The sequence below is a fragment of the Gadus macrocephalus genome, chromosome 3, assembly GCF_031168955.1.
Source record: "Gadus macrocephalus chromosome 3, ASM3116895v1".
Taxonomy (NCBI): domain Eukaryota; kingdom Metazoa; phylum Chordata; class Actinopteri; order Gadiformes; family Gadidae; genus Gadus; species Gadus macrocephalus.
The window spans coordinates 9,537,501-9,555,297 of NC_082384.1; the positions used below are offsets into that span (position 1 = coordinate 9,537,501).

At 45.7% G+C, this 17,797-nt stretch overlaps 2 protein-coding genes across 2 annotated transcripts; one reads left to right on the top strand and one right to left on the bottom strand.

Annotated features, from left to right (window-relative positions):
* Window positions 1-581: 581 nt before the first annotated feature.
* LOC132454003 (syntaxin-10) lies at window positions 582-13,267 on the bottom strand. The gene is made up of 9 exons (XM_060047141.1): window positions 13,156-13,267; window positions 12,354-12,429; window positions 8,521-8,614; window positions 7,378-7,472; window positions 6,076-6,138; window positions 5,549-5,641; window positions 3,685-3,791; window positions 1,912-2,006; window positions 582-1,764 (listed from the first exon to the last, which is right to left on the bottom strand). The coding sequence occupies exons 1-9, from the start codon at window positions 13,188-13,190 to the stop codon at window positions 1,688-1,690; spliced, it is 735 nt and encodes a 244-aa protein (XP_059903124.1). The 5' UTR covers window positions 13,191-13,267; the 3' UTR covers window positions 582-1,687.
* Window positions 13,268-16,673: 3,406 nt separating this feature from the next.
* ier2b (immediate early response 2b) lies at window positions 16,674-17,791 on the top strand. The gene has a single exon (XM_060047142.1). The coding sequence runs from the start codon at window positions 16,881-16,883 to the stop codon at window positions 17,466-17,468; it is 588 nt and encodes a 195-aa protein (XP_059903125.1). The 5' UTR covers window positions 16,674-16,880; the 3' UTR covers window positions 17,469-17,791.
* Window positions 17,792-17,797: the final 6 nt, after the last annotated feature.

The following is a 17,797-nucleotide window of genomic DNA, read 5'->3' on the forward strand; positions in this document are numbered from 1 at the left end:
TGAATGACCTGCTGCTCAGAGCCGACTAATGTAGCAGTAGGTACATTCACTTAACTTTCCGTCCGGCTGTTTTATATATAAAACACTAAACCCTCCCCTTTATCAACCAAATGGCAATTAGGACCCCTAAAACTCAACCCATAGCAAAGCCTCACCTCAACCCTAGAGCTAAACCCCCCTACTAAAACCCAACCCACTGCTTACCCTAAACCCTTACCATAGACAAACCCTCAAACACCCAAAATAAGAACTAATTCTAACACTAGAACAGAGAACTAAACCCTGACGCCCAACACATTGGACTGACATATCCTAACCTCAACAAAAATCAAACCCAACAGATAAGAACCCCAAATCCAGACCCCAAACCCTGTAACCCCAACAATTAGTAACCTTTGACCCTAGAACCGAAAACAAAACCCTCATAAACGCTGACCCTAAAACCTAACCCAAATAGGATCCCCTAACCTAAAGCCAACTCTAAGAACCAGAAACCAAACCCTGAAACAATAGTTTTTTTGAAATAGTTGAAAATTTGCTTTACGTCTCTCCCTGTCAAGAGCAGAATGTTCACACAGGTGTAGAAAGGTCATTTTTATTTGCAATGAAAATCAATGTAAGGACAGGGATTTATTTACAACATGATTTTGAAGCAGAATAAGCAGCATTGTTATTATATTTACACAGGGAACACAACGTGGCAGAAGGCATTACATCATACATCCACCAGGTTGCGCTGTGGGCCTGGACTCCCTGTGGACTATGGAGACACTGCCCAGCAACTGTCTTAGATAAGGTTAGATAAGGCCAGTCATCGTGACTATTCTCTCTCTCACTCTTTCTCCACGGAAACACACACGGCCTCACCTGGTCCCGATTAATCACGATGCAACCAGTTTAATGTTCATGTCCTAATTTGGGCAAAGGGGTGAACCGTTAACATTTTGGCATGTGTTGACCATGGTTGGGAAATCCGCTGCTAGTACACAGGCCATTAAAGAGGACGATATTAATATTCCATAAGGTTTAGTGTGGTTGTGGGCCTGTACTGCGCATTTCACAAAACGTATAAAAAATAGATTCATATATTTAAGGCAGCGTCGACTCCCAGGCTTCTGTCCTGACCCGACAATCTTTTTTTGAAGTGAAAAAAAGGGTCAGAATTTCAGTCTTGTATCCGACGTCCAGATAAATCTTAAAAGCAAACTGTGCAAAAACAGTTATTGATCGCAAATGGAGTTGCCGATCAGAGGGGAAAGGCCCTAATCATTCAACATCATGTAGTTTATCATAGGTCTATCTTACAGTTTGGTTATGTTCCTCAGTGCCTCCCACTCCCCTACGGAATACCCCCCCCCACACACCCCCATAGTAAGTACCTTCTTAGCCATACCAGTAACAGAAATGTGTTGACGTTGAACAACCACCCGTCCAGACACACAGTAAAAAAACGACTTGAAAGTGACTTGGTAAAAAATGGTTAAAAGCGCAGGTGGGAGCAGCTTTAGGATACCACGAGGTCCGCCTCCGCCGACCCCTCCGTCTCTAGGAGAAAGGGAGGCAGGGGAAGATTCTCTCAAACGTTCCTCTTATTTTTCCCCGTCTGCTCATTCGCTCATCCACCTGCGATGGCTCCACTGGTGAAGGGGATTCTGGGATGGGCGGGTGGGGTGACGGCAGCAGGACCTCACAGGGCGAAGATGAGGATGAGCACCACCAGCATGATGGCCACCAACACCCCGATGGCACACCACTGTCTCCGGCCTGCAGGGGGAGGCAGAACCAAGAATTTTCTCAGCAAATTGCTCAGCTGAAAATAATGAAAATAATAAAAAATGTGTGTATGCATGCTTATTTATGTGTGTGCGTGCATGCTTGTGTACTTATGTGTGTGTTTGTACGCATGCTTACTGCTGGTCATGTGGGAGACCTTCTCCAGCTTCTTCAGGACGCTATCCATGCGTGAGGACGTCTGGTCCATCTCGTCTCCAAAATCTCCCAGCATGCTGAGGGGCACGACAGACAGAGTCAGACGCAACAGACAGTCAACCTACACATAACAGCGACCTGCTGGTCTGTAGACCTGTTCTGTGGGAATGATACTTTTGCGTAGCTACGCAATGGATCTCTATGTCCCTCAACGGCGTAGGCATCAGAGGGAACGCGCTGTATAACTGTACCGTCACCGTAGCAACGGCATGCGTGTAGATTGGGAACAAAGCCAGACAGCCTTTGGACGGACATCCTACACTTATGAACTGCCATAACAAAAACAAACCCTTACAGTTTGACTGCTGCCAGCTGTTGAAACTGAACAGGGATGTACGCAAACCGTGGTGCATGCTGGGATGGATAGTGAATGTCCGATAACACAGCGGCGCAGCCCTTTTAGAGCACGTGAGCCCACGGTTTCAGATGGAATTCGTAACGGTGGCCGTTTCATCCCCATGGTTACGACCCATGCCAAAAATTATGATACTTTTTTAGTACCGTCGTTGTGTAACTGTCGATGAGAAATATATTAAGCAATGTTGTATAATGAAATCCGCCACACGCAATAGCGTTATACTATAGGTGTTCGGGTAGGCCTTACCTTCGGACCCGGGTATTAAATAAATCGCTCCTCAGAGGGAGCTTCACTATCCACACACACCGTGGCGTCATACAATAAATGTCCGAAAAGCCCAGCTTTCTCGCAGACATTGCAGTTCACCGCTGCCCAGACAGAGCTCCATACGTCCACACAAACCTCGGTCGTGACCCCAGACTACCTCGGAAAAGGTAGTCTGACGCCATGAACAGAACGCCACCTGCTTTCAGCAGACTGGAACGTTCACGGGGGGTTGGGTAGAAAGGCAAAGAAAACTGAGGATTTTACTCCTTTTTTCTCTAAATTGGGGACTTATTTCTCTAACCGTCATGGCATTGATTGGTTGGTATGTTTACTATGTTTATGATCAAATAAGACTAATTACTGTGTAAAACCAACCTTGCTACCCTAGATTGTTTTATTTGTGCTTATTTTATTCTTTTTATTTTGCGCAGGGCAGCTATGACGAAACAAGTTGGATAATGTTTGGGTTATTGTTCTTTGTGTGTGCGAAACAAGTATTACGTTGGAATTTCTAAAATGTTTTCTGGGAAGGGAGATGAGTCACCCTGTGTGTGTGTGTGTGTGTTTCTGTGTGTATTCCTCTGCGCGTGTGTCTGTGTAACCAATAGCTCCCGGCCAAATGATGAGGCCTCCTCTGCCAGACAGGCTGAGAGACGGCCAATCTGGTGGACTTCCCGTTCTATTCTGAGCAGCGTCTCTCCCTGGAAGAGGACTGAAATACAAAACACTGGCACATGGGCTCTCCATCTGCAGCAAGGCCTGGAGCTGTGCGAGTTGTTTGTGTGTGAGAGAGAGAGAGAATGAATTATTCTGCGCCTGTGTCTGTGTGTTTAGTATGGTGTGCATGTTCTTTGTCTGTATTCTTTGGTGTGTGTGTGTGTGTGTGTGTGTGTGTGTGTGTGTGTGTGTGTGTGTGTGTGTGTGTGTGTGTGTGTGTGTGTGTGTGTGTGTGTGTGTGTGTGTGTGTGTGTGTGTGTGTGTGTGTGTGTGTGTGTGTTTCTTCTGTATGGATGCTACTGTGTGCATATATTGCTCTATGTGTATGCATGTGTGTAGTACCGTGTACTCACACAGCCTGTTCGTCAAGCTCGTCCCCGATACGTCCCGACATGTCTTTAAGAACCCTGATGCTCCCCGACACCAGCTCCAGCTGCTCATCCTGCTCCTGCACTATCAGCTACACACTCACACACACACACACACACACACACACACACACACACACACGTTAAAATCGAAATTGCAATCAAAATGCGATTAATCGCCCAGCCCTCGCTGAGATAACCCCCATTACGAGTCTCGGTGTGGAAACATCAGAGACGAGGGTCCGACGTGTTATGCGCCATGACACCAACGGCAGAACGGTTATCCAAATAACAAAGAAGTGTACAACCCTTGCGTTACATTCCTGGAGCTCTATATCTTAATAATATCATATAATACACATCATATAATACATATTTTCACGGCCAAAAGCTGTGTGCGCCTCCAGACGATTATTCACAAACGACTGCGTCAGGTTCTCCCGACGACTCTCGTTCTCCCACTTCCACATCAATGCAGTAGAAGTAGGTTGACCCGAGCGCTGCGGGCTGCCGGGCGGCGGTGCTTAGCGGCGGTGGTGCTTAGCGGTGGCGGTGCTTAGCGGCGGCGGTGCTTAGCGGCGGCGGTGCTTAGCGGCGGCGGTGCTTAGCGGCGGCGGTGCTTAGCGGCGGCGGTGCTTAGCGGCGGCGGTGCTTAGCGGCGGCGGTGCTTAGCGGCGGCGGTGCTTAGCGGCGGTGGTGGTGCCTCGCGGTGGTGGTGCCTCGCGGCGGTGGTGCCTCGCGGCGGTGGTGCTTAGCGGCGGTGGTGCTTAGCGGCGGTGGTGCTTAGCGGCGGTGGTGCTTAGCGGCGGTGGTGCCTCGCGGCGGTGGTGCTTAGCGGCGGCGGTGCTTAGCGGCGGTGGTGCTTAGCGGCGGTGGTGCTTAGCGGCGGTGGTGCCTCGCGGCGGTGGTGCTTAGCGGCGGTGGTGCCTCGCGGCGGTGGTGCTTAGCGGCGGTGGTGCCTCGCGGCGGTGGTGCTTAGCGGCGGTGGTGGTGCCTCGCGGCGGTGGTGCCTCGCGGCGGTGGTGCTTAGCGGCGGTGGTGCTTAGCGGCGGTGGTGCTTAGCGGCGGCGGTGCTTAGCGGCGGCGGTGCTTAGCGGCGGCGGTGCTTAGCGGCGGCGGTGCTTAGCGGCGGCGGTGCCTCGCGGCGGTGGTGCCTCGCGGCGGTGGTGCTTAGCGGCGGCGGTGGTGCTTAGCGGCGGTGGTGGTGCCTCGCGGCAGCGGGCGGCGAGCACCGGGGCCCAACGCTGGCTGGGGCTCTTTGACGTCTCTGGACATACCAGAGACGTCAAAGAGCAGCAGAACGGTGACCCAAAGAAGTGCACAACACTTGCGTTAGTGTGTGTTATCACACACACACACACACACATACATGGGTGGCGCTCGCACGCTCGTAGCTCATCGGCCAAATTCTCTGGGCTGGCAAGGCAGAGAAAGGGGAGGTGGCATCTCCCCTTAAGACGACGTACGGGGGAAATCCAAAACGGCGCGCCTGAGCTTCGTTTTTTCAAAGGCGGAGCAGAATGCCTGGTGCTCGTTTTACAACCAACGAAATTTCTAGCTACTGGGGGAGCATAGGTCGGCTAGGGGAACTCATTAATGTTAGAAAACCACAGAAAATGAAAATTTTCATGCCATGGGATCTTTAACATAAAATCAAAGCAATACTTCACAGAATAAACAAACATATTAGATAAATACATTTTATGTTGGAGATCTCCAGAGACCCCAAGGTTGAGGAGCCCAGTACCCTTTTGTCATATTGACATTGCCTGAGATTGTCTGCCCCAGGACATCTGCGGAGGTGTAGTTATCAGATAGCAGCGAAAGGCCAGAGGGAGGTGGTGTCTACCTGCTGCTGCTCCTGCTGCTCTGTGATGTATCTGGAGTTAGCGGACACCAGGTGAGCCTCCAGACCTGTGGAGCGCTCTGAACCTGACGGAACCTTGACACACACACACACACACACACACACACACACACACACACACACTTAGAGGATGTGCAGGTAGAATTCCACATGTATGTGATGCACTTACTCAGAAGTCGTAGGACATGAACTAATAATGTGAGTGTTTGTAGAAATGGACTCCCATTGCACTACATGTTTGAGAAAGTGTAATCTAGGACACAACAGCAGACATTGTGTGGTCAATTAGACCATTGTTTTTGTGACAACAGAAAACACATCAAAAGCAAAGTGTGTTGACGGTGAGATTTAATTGTGGAAACCCTACAAGGAAAGTTGCATTGAGAGTGTCGAGCAGATTCTGATCGCGTGCACCGATTCAATATCTTCAATTTTGTGTTATGAAACATAAGGCTGTATGCTTTGGAATGCGCCTGCTGTCATGGTCTTATGAGGTCGTGTGCACAAACCTGTCGGCTCTTCTTCTCTGCCTGGGCCACAGCTGTAGGGCTGGACAGCTGCTCCTTCATCTCCTGCACACACACACACACACACACACACACACACACACACACACACACACACACACACACACACACACACACACACACACACACACACACACACACACACACACACACACACACACACACACACACACACACACAGTTAAGGCCTTGGGTGGGGCGGTTGCAACAAAACCAGTATTTGGATCATTATTAACCAGGTTGCCACTTGCCAGGACTTCATGCTCTGGCAACATGGATTGTATCTCTGGAAAGTTAAGACACAGTTTGCTAGAAAACTATTTATCTATTTACCGGACGCCTTTATTTTAAGCCACTTAAAGTAAATTCAGATATATTATCATTAAGGAGCAGGTAGTAGTCAAGGGGAATCCTGCTCAAGGATGCTTAGAAAGTTAGGCATTGGATTTTGGGGATTGAACGCAGTACCTTTCGGCTTGGAGTCATTACACTATCCTGGCCCTAGAACTACAACAATATGACAGTTATCAGACCATCAACTGAACAATAATTGGCTGTAGAAGCAGCCTGCAGCAGAACTGGTTTTGGTTGCATGTTTTCCAAAGGATGACTCACTTCACAACTACTTCCCTGGTAGTTACAAAACAAGAAAACACAGAGAAGGCACAGCAGGCTGATAGGCGTGTTATCTAACCATGGAAAATAACTAAATCACTGGCGATGAGCTACCAAGGGGCAAAAGGCTAAAAGAAAATAAACACATTCATAATGAATATTTCACCTGACTATATCTATTGATTTGATGAAAAAACTTTTTTCCCAAATAGGGAGTCGAAGGTATGTCAGGGAGATAGAATGGAACGAATTGAAGTGAGGGAAAAGCCAGATCGCCGAAAAACTTGATTCTTGATTCTTATTTTATTACTCATTTTACATCATTAGAGTTGCTCAACGATATTGTCGTTATCTAACTTGTCATGTCATGTGACCTAAACAGGAAGTGAGGTCAGATCCTTTATCCGAGTACAAAGTACAAGTATTAGCTCAGATAATCCAATAATCATCCCAGATAACTATGAGATCATCGCACTCGATACTGAGATAACCAGAAGCAATATAATTCCATATTCATTGAAGGGAAAGTGTAAAAGTCCTGGGGATATAACAGAGAAACAAATGATTGTGTGCAGCATTGACGACAAGTGTCAACAATGACTTAGCGAGAGGGGGCTTTCCCCGGGGCTCTGAATAGACCCAAGCAGCATAACCGGTCTCAAGGTGTACCTGTACAGAGAGCCTGGTCTGTTCCACGAAGGCCCGCCTCTCCTGCAGCTCATTCTCCCCCAGGCGGAACTTTCCCGGATTGGACTCGACGATGCCTGGAGCCCCGGAAGTCAAGGAAACACACACATACGTATACACACAGGTACACCCACAAGCACATGTACACACACAGGTACACACACACACACACACACACACACACGTCTGGGCTACATAGTGATTAAACTATTGTTACTTCTTTCTTTTACCCATCTATTTTATTTATTTGGAGCTGGTCGTGTGTTTGTATGCGTGTGTGTGTGAGAGAATGTATTATTCTGCACCTGTGTCTGTGTTTAGTATGGTATGCGTGTTCATTTTATTGTGTGAAGCACTTTGAGTCTGCCTCGTGTTTGAAAAGTGCTACATAAATAAAGTTGCCTTGCCTAATACACTACGTGATGGGCCACAAAGTCACCCAATGTAAACATAGAGGTGCAAAACAAACTTGGCTTTTATACTACTTCCCGGTTACGGAGCAGGTTTCGGTTGGCATGTCACCGTCTTTGAGTGGATTTGAAAACCAAGACAACCAATGGGGATAAATAAAGTACTAACCCTCTTCGGGAAGTCAACATGTATGCATTTATTATTATGATGTAATATGTCAAGTCAGGTGACAGTAAACATGTGTAATTATGTTGTTGAGAAATATGGAACCAGGAACAATTGAGTCAGAGGGAGGGGACTAAAGCAGTCCTATTGTCCCCGCCCCCTCCTGACTTCACCCCCTCTTTTCCTCGCCCCCACCTAACTCAATAGTTGCCAGGAAAGACTCTCACTGTTTAACACGGTTTACCCTCACGGTTATATTCCTGGGTCAACCTGTCGGTCTACTTGATAGGAAGTCTGACTATTCCAACTCTAGATTTTTGTTTCACTTTCTTTGCTTCAAATAGTGGTCACCCAATCATTTCGCTGAAGGCGAGAATCTATGAGTGCACAACTCGGCCAGAGACAATCTGTACGCCAGCCAACGACCCATCTCCCAATGTTTAAAGCTCTTATGCTGTTCTGAATGTTGTCATTCACTGAGCCACATCAACCCACCCTGTTCTGTCAGTCCTGATGGACACTGAGGGAATGAGAATCTGTAAAGGATATTGATGGTCTCGCTGAGGTCTTCCAGGTCCCAGTCGATGGCCCGCAGACAGTTCCTCAGCTCATTGGTGCTCCAGTCCAGCTCATCCCGGCTCACCTGACACCCATCAACCAATCAATAACAAGGCCGCCATTCAATAGCTTAGCTTAGCACACTGGGAATGTAGGGGATGGACACATCTAGATAGTTGTATTTTGATTCATAAATGTTGTTTTCTACTACTGCCACTACTACTACTAAGGCTGTGTATTATGGAAAAAAGCTTCTATCACGATATGGGTCGACATAAAATAACATTGTTTCAAGTCTCAGAAATGTCCAATATTACAGAAAATAAACAGTAAAGATAAAAAGTAAACCACACTGTTTCAGAAATCTCCATTACGGCAGCCAGTAAACCAATAAGTACAATATTAACATAAAACATCAAAAACAAATATAGAAACACTCGGGTCGTCAGCCGGTCTGACAGAGTGTATGTTGACCCACTGTTTCAGCTGGAATTCGAACACTATATTCTGAAGTGTTTCGGGCTGAGCGTTCTAGGAAGGCGGTTGGCATGTTACGACCCATAACTTTGTGTTGTGTATGAGTTGTGTAATATAAACATTAGAATGAGCGATGTGGTATATGAAAGGCGTCACACTACGTGGGATTTTACTGAGCTAAAATAACAGTAGTAAGGATTGAGGGAAATATCTATTGATAGCCATTGTTCTCTCGTCCCCCGATTCATATCGTCATATTGCACAGCTCTTACTATTACTTCAACTACTACAAGTATAAAACTACTATTAAGAGTATGGTTAATCAATTGAGTCTATGCTTTTATTCAAACTTAAATAACTTCCAAGTTATTCAATAAACTCAATAAAAAAAGGTAGGGGTAAGGGCCGGTGGTATGGCAGGATGCCTGCAGGCAGGGGTTATGGTGTGTTCCTGAATCCTCGGACGCCAGCCTTCCGAGTTGCACTTTTGACGTAATTTCCGCTCAAGGAGCATTTATAGCATTCCCGTTCAACTTTGAGATTGTGTCATAAAATTGGCTAGTCGTTGTTTATTGTTAGCTACTAGGGCTGCAACTAACGATTATTTTAATAATCGATTAATCGGTCGATTATTTTTTTCGATTAAACGATGAATCGGATAAAAAAATCAAACATTTGTAATTGCCGCATCTTTATTCAAAAACTGAACATTACTTCAAATTCACATTGCAGACTGAAGTGTAAAAACACCAGGTTATTGCTCCAGCGTCCCGGAACTATTAAAAGTAATATTAATTGAAAAAATAATAAAAAAACATAACTGGGATAACACAAAAAAAACATACAATGTATGATATACATTTATATATATACAGTATATAAGGGATGACCATGGTTAACCGATAAGATCTTTAACCAGTAAATACTAACGGTTAAAAATAAATTAAATCATCTTAATTTCTCTCAGATGACAGGTTTTTAATTTTTATTGATATTGATACCATTTTCGAGCGGTATCAAGTCTTTATTGATACCACTATTGATACTTTTCTATTATTTTGTTGAAATAGAACTTGTATTATTGCTTTAATTGCTGATAAGATGATCATAGCTCAAGATAGGACGTTAAACAGGTCATAATTCCATTTTTACTATCTATATTATATTGCTGGGAAGTTTTCGCCAAAATCTCAAAATTATTTTTTTTTGTGTTGCATTTGAACACATCAATCATATTACTGAGCCGACCTGAACACATCACATTTTACACTGTTTGCTACTTTTTTAGCTAACTAGCTCTATATCCTGCCGATTTTAACATGAATTTATAAACTGGATTACTATTTTTAACTGACGGGACTTTCTACACCGTCCGGTTGTGTGATTACTACCGCTGCTTTGAATGACTGTTGATGCACGCGGAGCCGAGTCCGAGCCCGTCTGCACACCGTCTGCAGCAGCAGTAGCTGACAGAGTCTTTGGTTGGATACTGAGTTGAAGGAGTTTCTAGCCCTATTAGCTACATTAGCCTCTATAGCAAACCAGCTCGAAAACAAACAACACAACTTTACATTGAACTGCACGCGTGCAATGCATAAATTAGTGACCGGAAAAAGCATTTCAAATCAACATTAAAATGACCAATGTGGTACAAATACAAAGAAAATAAATCTCTTCACGGGTGCAGCCATTTTGTAGAGAGTGTTATCACTGCTCTCGGTCTACTCTCAGAATTCAGAGAGATGAAGACAAAAAGGGGGCGTGCCTCCGAGAAATGCAGCAAGAAAGTTGGGAGATTTCCCGACTTCCGACTTGGAAGGCTGGTGTCCGAGGAATCAGGAACACACCATTATCATCTTGCTCTAGGTTTAGGGGGGCATCTTTCTCTAGGAGGCCTACAGGAAGGGGTTAGGTAGCATCTTGCTCTAGTATGCCTACAAGTGGATTGAGGACTTTGTGATTCAGACTAGGGCTGAACGATTAATCAAATTCAAATCGCGATGTAATAGAACGTGGGAGGTAAATCGCAAAGGCTGCGATTTAAAAAGAGAAAAAAGAAAACAAAAGTGATTTGTTACCGTTACTGACTTGAAATCAATAAGATTCATTCATTTTACAATTCAATAGTTAAATAAAGAAGTTTATAATATAAATGAATCTCAACACATCGGCCTGGCCTAAAGGAAAGAGCAGTTTTTTTGGTTGACTGCTGCCAATGTTGTGTTGGTGATACTAAAGAAAGATTTTTTCTTTTTTTTAGTGAATAATACACAACATAAGGAACTTAATCTATTATAAAAATCGCACATTAAATCGCAATCGCAATATTGGTCAAAATAATCGCCATTCGATTATTTCCCCAAATCGTTCAGCCCTAGTTCAGACCCAAAGCCTTCCAGCTTGGAGATTAACACATTCAATTATTAGACTATCTTGTGTTCTCTCTTTGGTTTCGTGAACTTACTATCTCGTGTGTGTGTGTGTGTGTGTGTGTGTGTGTGTGTGTGTGTGTGTGTGTGTGTGTGTGTGTGTGTGTGTGTGTGTGTGTGTGTGTGTGTGTGTGTGTGTGTGTGTGTGTGTGTGTGTGTTAGAGTTTAGATTCTCTGGCTGAGCCCGACCCCGACCCGACCCGTGGGCCGGGGCGGGCCGATATTTCCCACCACTATCCTCGGGCCGGGTCGGGCCGGGCCTTTGATCGACGATTATTATTATTTATTTGTTATCATCGGTTTATTGGCCTAATCTGAGGAGAAATGTATGCCATAAACAGAAATATTATAGGCCTTTATTACACGGGTCTTCTCAATGCCGCGGAACGCTCCGTTCACTAGCGTGGGTAGTAGTCCGGTGACTTGTCAACCCCAGCGTCTTCCGTTGCTAAGCGACGTCACCGTCTTTGCGGACAAATTATGTGGCTGCTGATCAACACTACCGGTAACGAATAAATTGTAAAAAGTTATTGTTTCGTTTTGGCAAGTAGCCGTGTAATAAGCGGGATAATGTGTAGAACGTCGCCGGTCATTATCGAAAATAAGCCCCTTCAGGGCGAATCAAGACACATTATCCCTTATAATTAGCAGGGTAGGCCTAGTAACAAATGTGTACAAAGTTACATATGTATTAAAAAAAATGTCGGGTTGACATCGGGCTCGGGCTCATATACAGTTAATGTGTCGGGTCGGGCCGGGCTCGGACAGAACGTGCACGGGCTCGGGCCGGGTCGGGCTTGATTTTCTGGCCCCGATCTAAGCTCTAGTGTGTGTGTGTGTGTGTGTGTGTGTGTGTGTGTGTGTGTGTGTGTGTGTGTGTGTGTGTGTGTGTGTGTGTGTGGAGGAATCAGGGTCTACCTGTGTGGACTCCTGCAACAGTTCCTCCCATCTGTCAAACAACCCCCGTGCACGGGACAGGGCCTTCTGCACCTCCCTGAGAGGAAGGAAGAACACAAACACACACACAGGGGGAAACTTAAGCATTGAATTATCCCAATATTAGGACACCTGCGGCTGTGGGCCTCTGTAATGGGTTCAAGCAGGGGGAGAAACGCCCCTGGTCGGACCACAACAAACCGTTCAAGGGCTACATTTCACAACCTGCCGCGACTTTACGCGGCACTGAGAGAACTGCTTCGGCGATAGTAAACAAAATCCCTTTAACCATCAGGGATAGAGAAACCCCTCAAAAAAGAGAGATCAGTGATATTCGCCAACGTGTCAACCGTCTCCCGTTATCAGCTATTGCATATCAACTACATTAAATACCTTGCCCTTGTACCTACCTCATGCAGCGTACCTACTTGCATTCCATGTTTAATGTTCAATCGGTGCAATAATTATTTAAGGAGCCTCTTCATAGATGTACCCGTCTTGCAAATGTTTCCATATTTTGTTGTTTTCTGGAATCTAAACAGCATTCTGAATCTGAAAAAGAATCTGAACCCGAATCTGCAATATGAATAACCACAACACCCAGTAGCACGGATGTAGCTAATGAGTTTAGCTGTAGCTTCGGAGTTAGCGTCCTACTTCAACCTCACAACACGTTAAAGACATCACGCCTCGGCAAAGTATCTCCCACTTGTTAGAGATACATCGCTAATTGATATGAGATCATACAGTCGGGTATGTTATTCGTATGAGAGATATAACTTACCCCTTCACTACGAAAAACGGATCCTCCAGCGACATGTTGATCCCTTCCACCCTGGAAGCCACGCATGCGCACTATTGGCACGGCGCATGACTACCGGCGACTGGACTGTGTGACTGTACATCTTTAATGTTCACTTTTATTTATATACATTTGTACACAATTTATCTCAAGTCTTTCTCTAATTTGGACATATTGGCCTTTTTTAGGCCTGATAATTGTATTTTTTTAATTGAATGGTATCTTAATATAGTTGTATGATATGTACGACATAATAATATATATTTGTGCCTTTGTATTACATTTATTAATTGGATTGCTTGTGCATCGTGTGCATAGTTAAGGGTTTTGTATTCCATGTAAATATTGAATGTGTAAGTCCTATTTTACAACGATATATGATAGTCGATTCCTGGGTTGTCTTGCCTCCTTTTGCCATGCTAAATTATTCATATTCTGGTTTGATATGGGTTCTTGAATAATGGTGGGAAATAATAATAATAATGTGCTTTTATAGTCACCCATGGACTCGCACGTTCACCACTGCGAACGATAACACACACACACACACACACACACACACACACACACACACACACACACACACACACACACACACACACACACACACACACACACACACACACACACACACACACACACACACACACACACACACACACACACACTCACACAAACAATGCAAGGCGACAAACATTGTTTGTTAAGGGGTAACTCTTTATATGTCATGTAGATTACAATAATCGTAATCTATCTTTACTCCTCGTGAGGTTTACGTTCGTATTCTGCATTAACATTTAATTTATAATGTTTTTAAATTGTATATACATCTGTATATTTGGTTGTGCCTTGAATAATCTTTTATATTCTTTATAAGTTCCTTTTTTCCCTTTTCTGTACCAATTCCTGACGCACCATGGTTTGTTATGCAGACCCGTCTGGGACGTCCTCCTCGAAAAATGTTTGTAAAAAGGGAAGGAACTTTAAAGTAGACACTGTGCAGGTGATTGGATGAACGTTCAGTCTATCACCTATCAATGTTATCACATAGTTGCTCATATGCTGCTGATTGGTCTGAACCACTGGTATGGTCCCAAGCACATAACTTGAATTCTGGGAAGAGGGATGCAGACATGATCGGAATCCCGTGTATCCGGCTGGCTATAAAAGTAGTGCATCTGTGACGTCCAAATGCTGCCTTCTCTGGGAAATGGAGATCTTATCACATAGCAGGACTACTACTTGGGCTTAGGTTCCGGTCAGCAGGGTATAGGAGGAGCTCGGTTGTGAACAGATGGAGCAGCTATTGTAATAATAATGAAAACATGTTTTCTTGTTTAAAATATCTTGATTTCTGTTCCTTCAATGCACACCATGTTCTCGTCATTTGGCGATTTAAAACCTCAGTAAAAAAGAGTGTATGGGAATCAAGCAAGGTTTTACTAATGTAACATGTTAACAAGATAAATCAAAGACAGACATTTTGTTCCATGTGAATCAGACCCATTCCTCTCTCGCTCTCCCTCTCCTCCTCTCTCTCTCTCCCTCCGCCTTTCTCTCTCTGTCAGTCTCTATGTTTGAATAATATATTCAAATATAATCCTGTGCAGTAGTGCAATAGTTATAACTTTTATAACTCTCTCTCTCCCCCTCTCCCTCTATCTCCCTCTCTCCCTCACATTCTACTACTTTGTTTTCCTTTTCTCTGCTCCTTCCTATCCATTCCCCACCTCCCTTTCTTCCTGCCTGCCTCGTCCTCTCCCTCCCTTCCCCTCCCTCCTTCCTGCCCCTCCTCTCTCCTTCCTGTCCCCCCATCCTCTCCCCTCCCTGCCGGTCTCTCTCCCCCCTCCTCCCTTCCTGCCTCTGTTCAACTTCCTCCCTTCCAGCCGTCGCGCCGTGTGAAAACTCGCAGACCGTATATTGTAACGTCAGCCCTAATCCCAGCCGCATACCACTCCAACGTCCTTCTGCAAGCACAAACCCACACGGACACACACTCAAGCTCACGCACAATGACATAAACTAGTGGAAAATAGGCTCCGCATGATAGATGAATTGCTTCAGTAAACAAAGTGACAAAACCAGAGGTTTTCAACTTCTACGAAAACCGAGCACAGAGGCTCTCATGCAAATATGAAAATGGAGTCAAAGTTGTGGCAAAAATGATACAATTACAATTGCAATTATTTCCATTGACCCTGTGGAATCTAAAGGCGGGAGCAAATTATTTGTTTAATGAGTTAAATATCTTGGGTTAGCCTGTAGCCTACAGTCAATTTGTTAAGCCCATTTGGATATAACTAATGCAAAAGCAAAGGAAATTGGGTCATCCAAGCAAAAGACCAGAGAAAAATATGTCTACGGATTCAACAATACAACGCGATGTAACACACATGCGTGTTTAAAAAACCTGAGTAATAGATGTTTTGTTACTATAAATAAACGAGAATGGGCCACTCTCTTATCGCTTTTGAAACTGGCAGCTGCTTAGCGTTTGACCTCAGCAGCCATGCCGCTGCCTAGCAACGCCCTGGACCGGTTACAGCACCAAATATGGTGTTGCGATGACGAAACTCCCCTTCGACAGGCGGGGAGAGGAAGCGATCTGTGGCTGCGCGTCCGCGTCATCGTTTTTTCCACTGAGCGCGCTCCCAAGAGACACTTCTGCCGGAAAACCCATATTTGGATACACCTAGTGACGTAGGGCACGTGTGAATTTCTCAGTGTGTGTGTGTGTGTGTGTGTGTGTGTGTGTGTGTGTGTGTGTGTGTGTGTGTGTGTGTGTGTGTGTGTGTGTGTGTGTGTGTGTGTGTGTGTGTGTGTGTGTGTGTGTGTGTGTGTGTGTGTGTGTGTGTGTTTGTGTGGGTGAGAAAGTGTATTAAAGAAAAAGTGCGGGCATTTATACTTCCACGTTTCTGAGAACTAGGGTTGCTGATAAAATAGAGAAAATAGTCGTAACCTATTCCATTTAAAATTCCCGTTAACAATTCAGCCTATGGTCAACTATGGTTATAGTCTATTTATAGATAATGTCTATAAAGCCATAAACACATCTAAAAATAGCTGTAAACATTGATAATACCACAAAGGATAGCGAAATTTATAGCGCACATCACACACACGCACACACACACACGCACGCACGCACACGCACGCACGCACGCGCGCACACACACACACACACACACACACACACACACACACACACACACACACACACACACACACACACACACACACACACACATATCAATGTGTGTAAGCTGCTTAACAAATGCATCTAGCCTATACATCTGCCTATAGGTAAATATGATATGTTTTTATTTAAGTAAATATGTATTAATGTCTGGTGTAGATCAACCATGAGTTACGAAGGAGGGGGGGGGGGGGGGGCTAAATATGAAAAATGTGTGCGCGCTACCCGCAGCGACATCAGGTGTGGGCGGGGCCACTATGTCACTCGGTAAAGAATGAAGTCCGCCTTACGTCAGAGCGGAGATAAAACACCGCCCGGCTGCCTACAAGGGTCCAGAACGGTGTTTACGACAGCTGGTGACAGAAGCTAGACCAGACCTTTATGACAGTGTCTGAAAAATAGTTCACAAGGTCTTCGACAGTATCAAGACATTACTTAAACTTACTCTCAGCTCCAGAACATTTTTCACAAGTTTTTTCTTCCAAAGGGACTAGTACGCAATCACCCAAAGATGAACGCGAGCGCAATGGACGTGAACACAGAAGCCAAGCGGATCCTCGCCGTGTCTATAAGCAAGTTGTACGCCTCTCGGAGCCAGAGGGGTGGCCTGAGACTCCACCGGAGCCTCCTGCTCTCCCTGGTCATGCGCTCCGCCAGGGACATCTATCACTCCGCCTACGCCCAGGCGGCGGCGGAAGAGGCTGCCGCGGCGATGGACGCCGAAAAAGAACTCGAGAAAGTATCCGAGCCGCTGGTCAATTCACCAGAGCCCGAGAAAGTTGAGCTCGAATGCCGGGAGCGAGAAGAAGATAAAGAAGTAGAAGAAGAAGACATGGAAGATGTTTTTGAGAGCGAGACGGACAGTGAGGACAAAGAGAATATGAACCCGTCCAGGCACTCGAGGAAGCGGCGCGGAAACACGTCCGCGGCGCCTGACTTCCTCCCCAGCAAGAGAGCGAGGCTGGAGCCCGGGGAGGAGAGGCACGCCGTGCTGCTGGGAGCCGTAGTGCCGCTGGGAGCCGTGGGCCTTGGAAGCTGCCGAGTCGGAGAGAGCCTCAATGCATTCTCGATCAACCGAGTAGCGATGCCTGCGTGTTGAACCATCGGACGTCCCAGAGACCCTTCAGAAAAAAGGACTCAGTGAACCCCCACCCATCCCCCTGCCGTCCACCGGACGGGGGGCTCTGATCCCTGGTGTGACCGGGACGAGGCCGACGGGGCTGACCGAAATCGGCCACCCCGGGACAATAGGATTACCGAGCAGTCGGAGACCTCTCCAGTTGTCGACCCAAGAGTTTGGCATAGGAGCAGAGCGACGCTGAAAGACCAACAACAAAGACCTGCTGACCCGTGTTCAACTAGAACGAACTGATGAACCGATTTCGGGGAAATCAGACATTCGAAACTGTGAGGTCATATGTGTAGGTG

Coding starts and splice junctions, on each gene's coding strand:
- LOC132454003 (XM_060047141.1), bottom strand. CDS start 13,190: ATGTCGCTGGAGGATCCGTTTTTCGTAGTGAAGGG. Junction 8,615..12,353: donor TGTTGCAGGAGTCCACACAG/GTAGACCCTGAT, acceptor GATGGGTGTCAG/GTGAGCCGGGATGAGCTGGA. Junction 1,765..1,911: donor GGTCTCCCACATGACCAGCA/GTAAGCATGCGT, acceptor CTCCCCCTGCAG/GCCGGAGACAGTGGTGTGCC.
- ier2b (XM_060047142.1), top strand. CDS start 16,881: ATGAACGCGAGCGCAATGGACGTGAACACAGAAGCCAAGCGGATCCTC.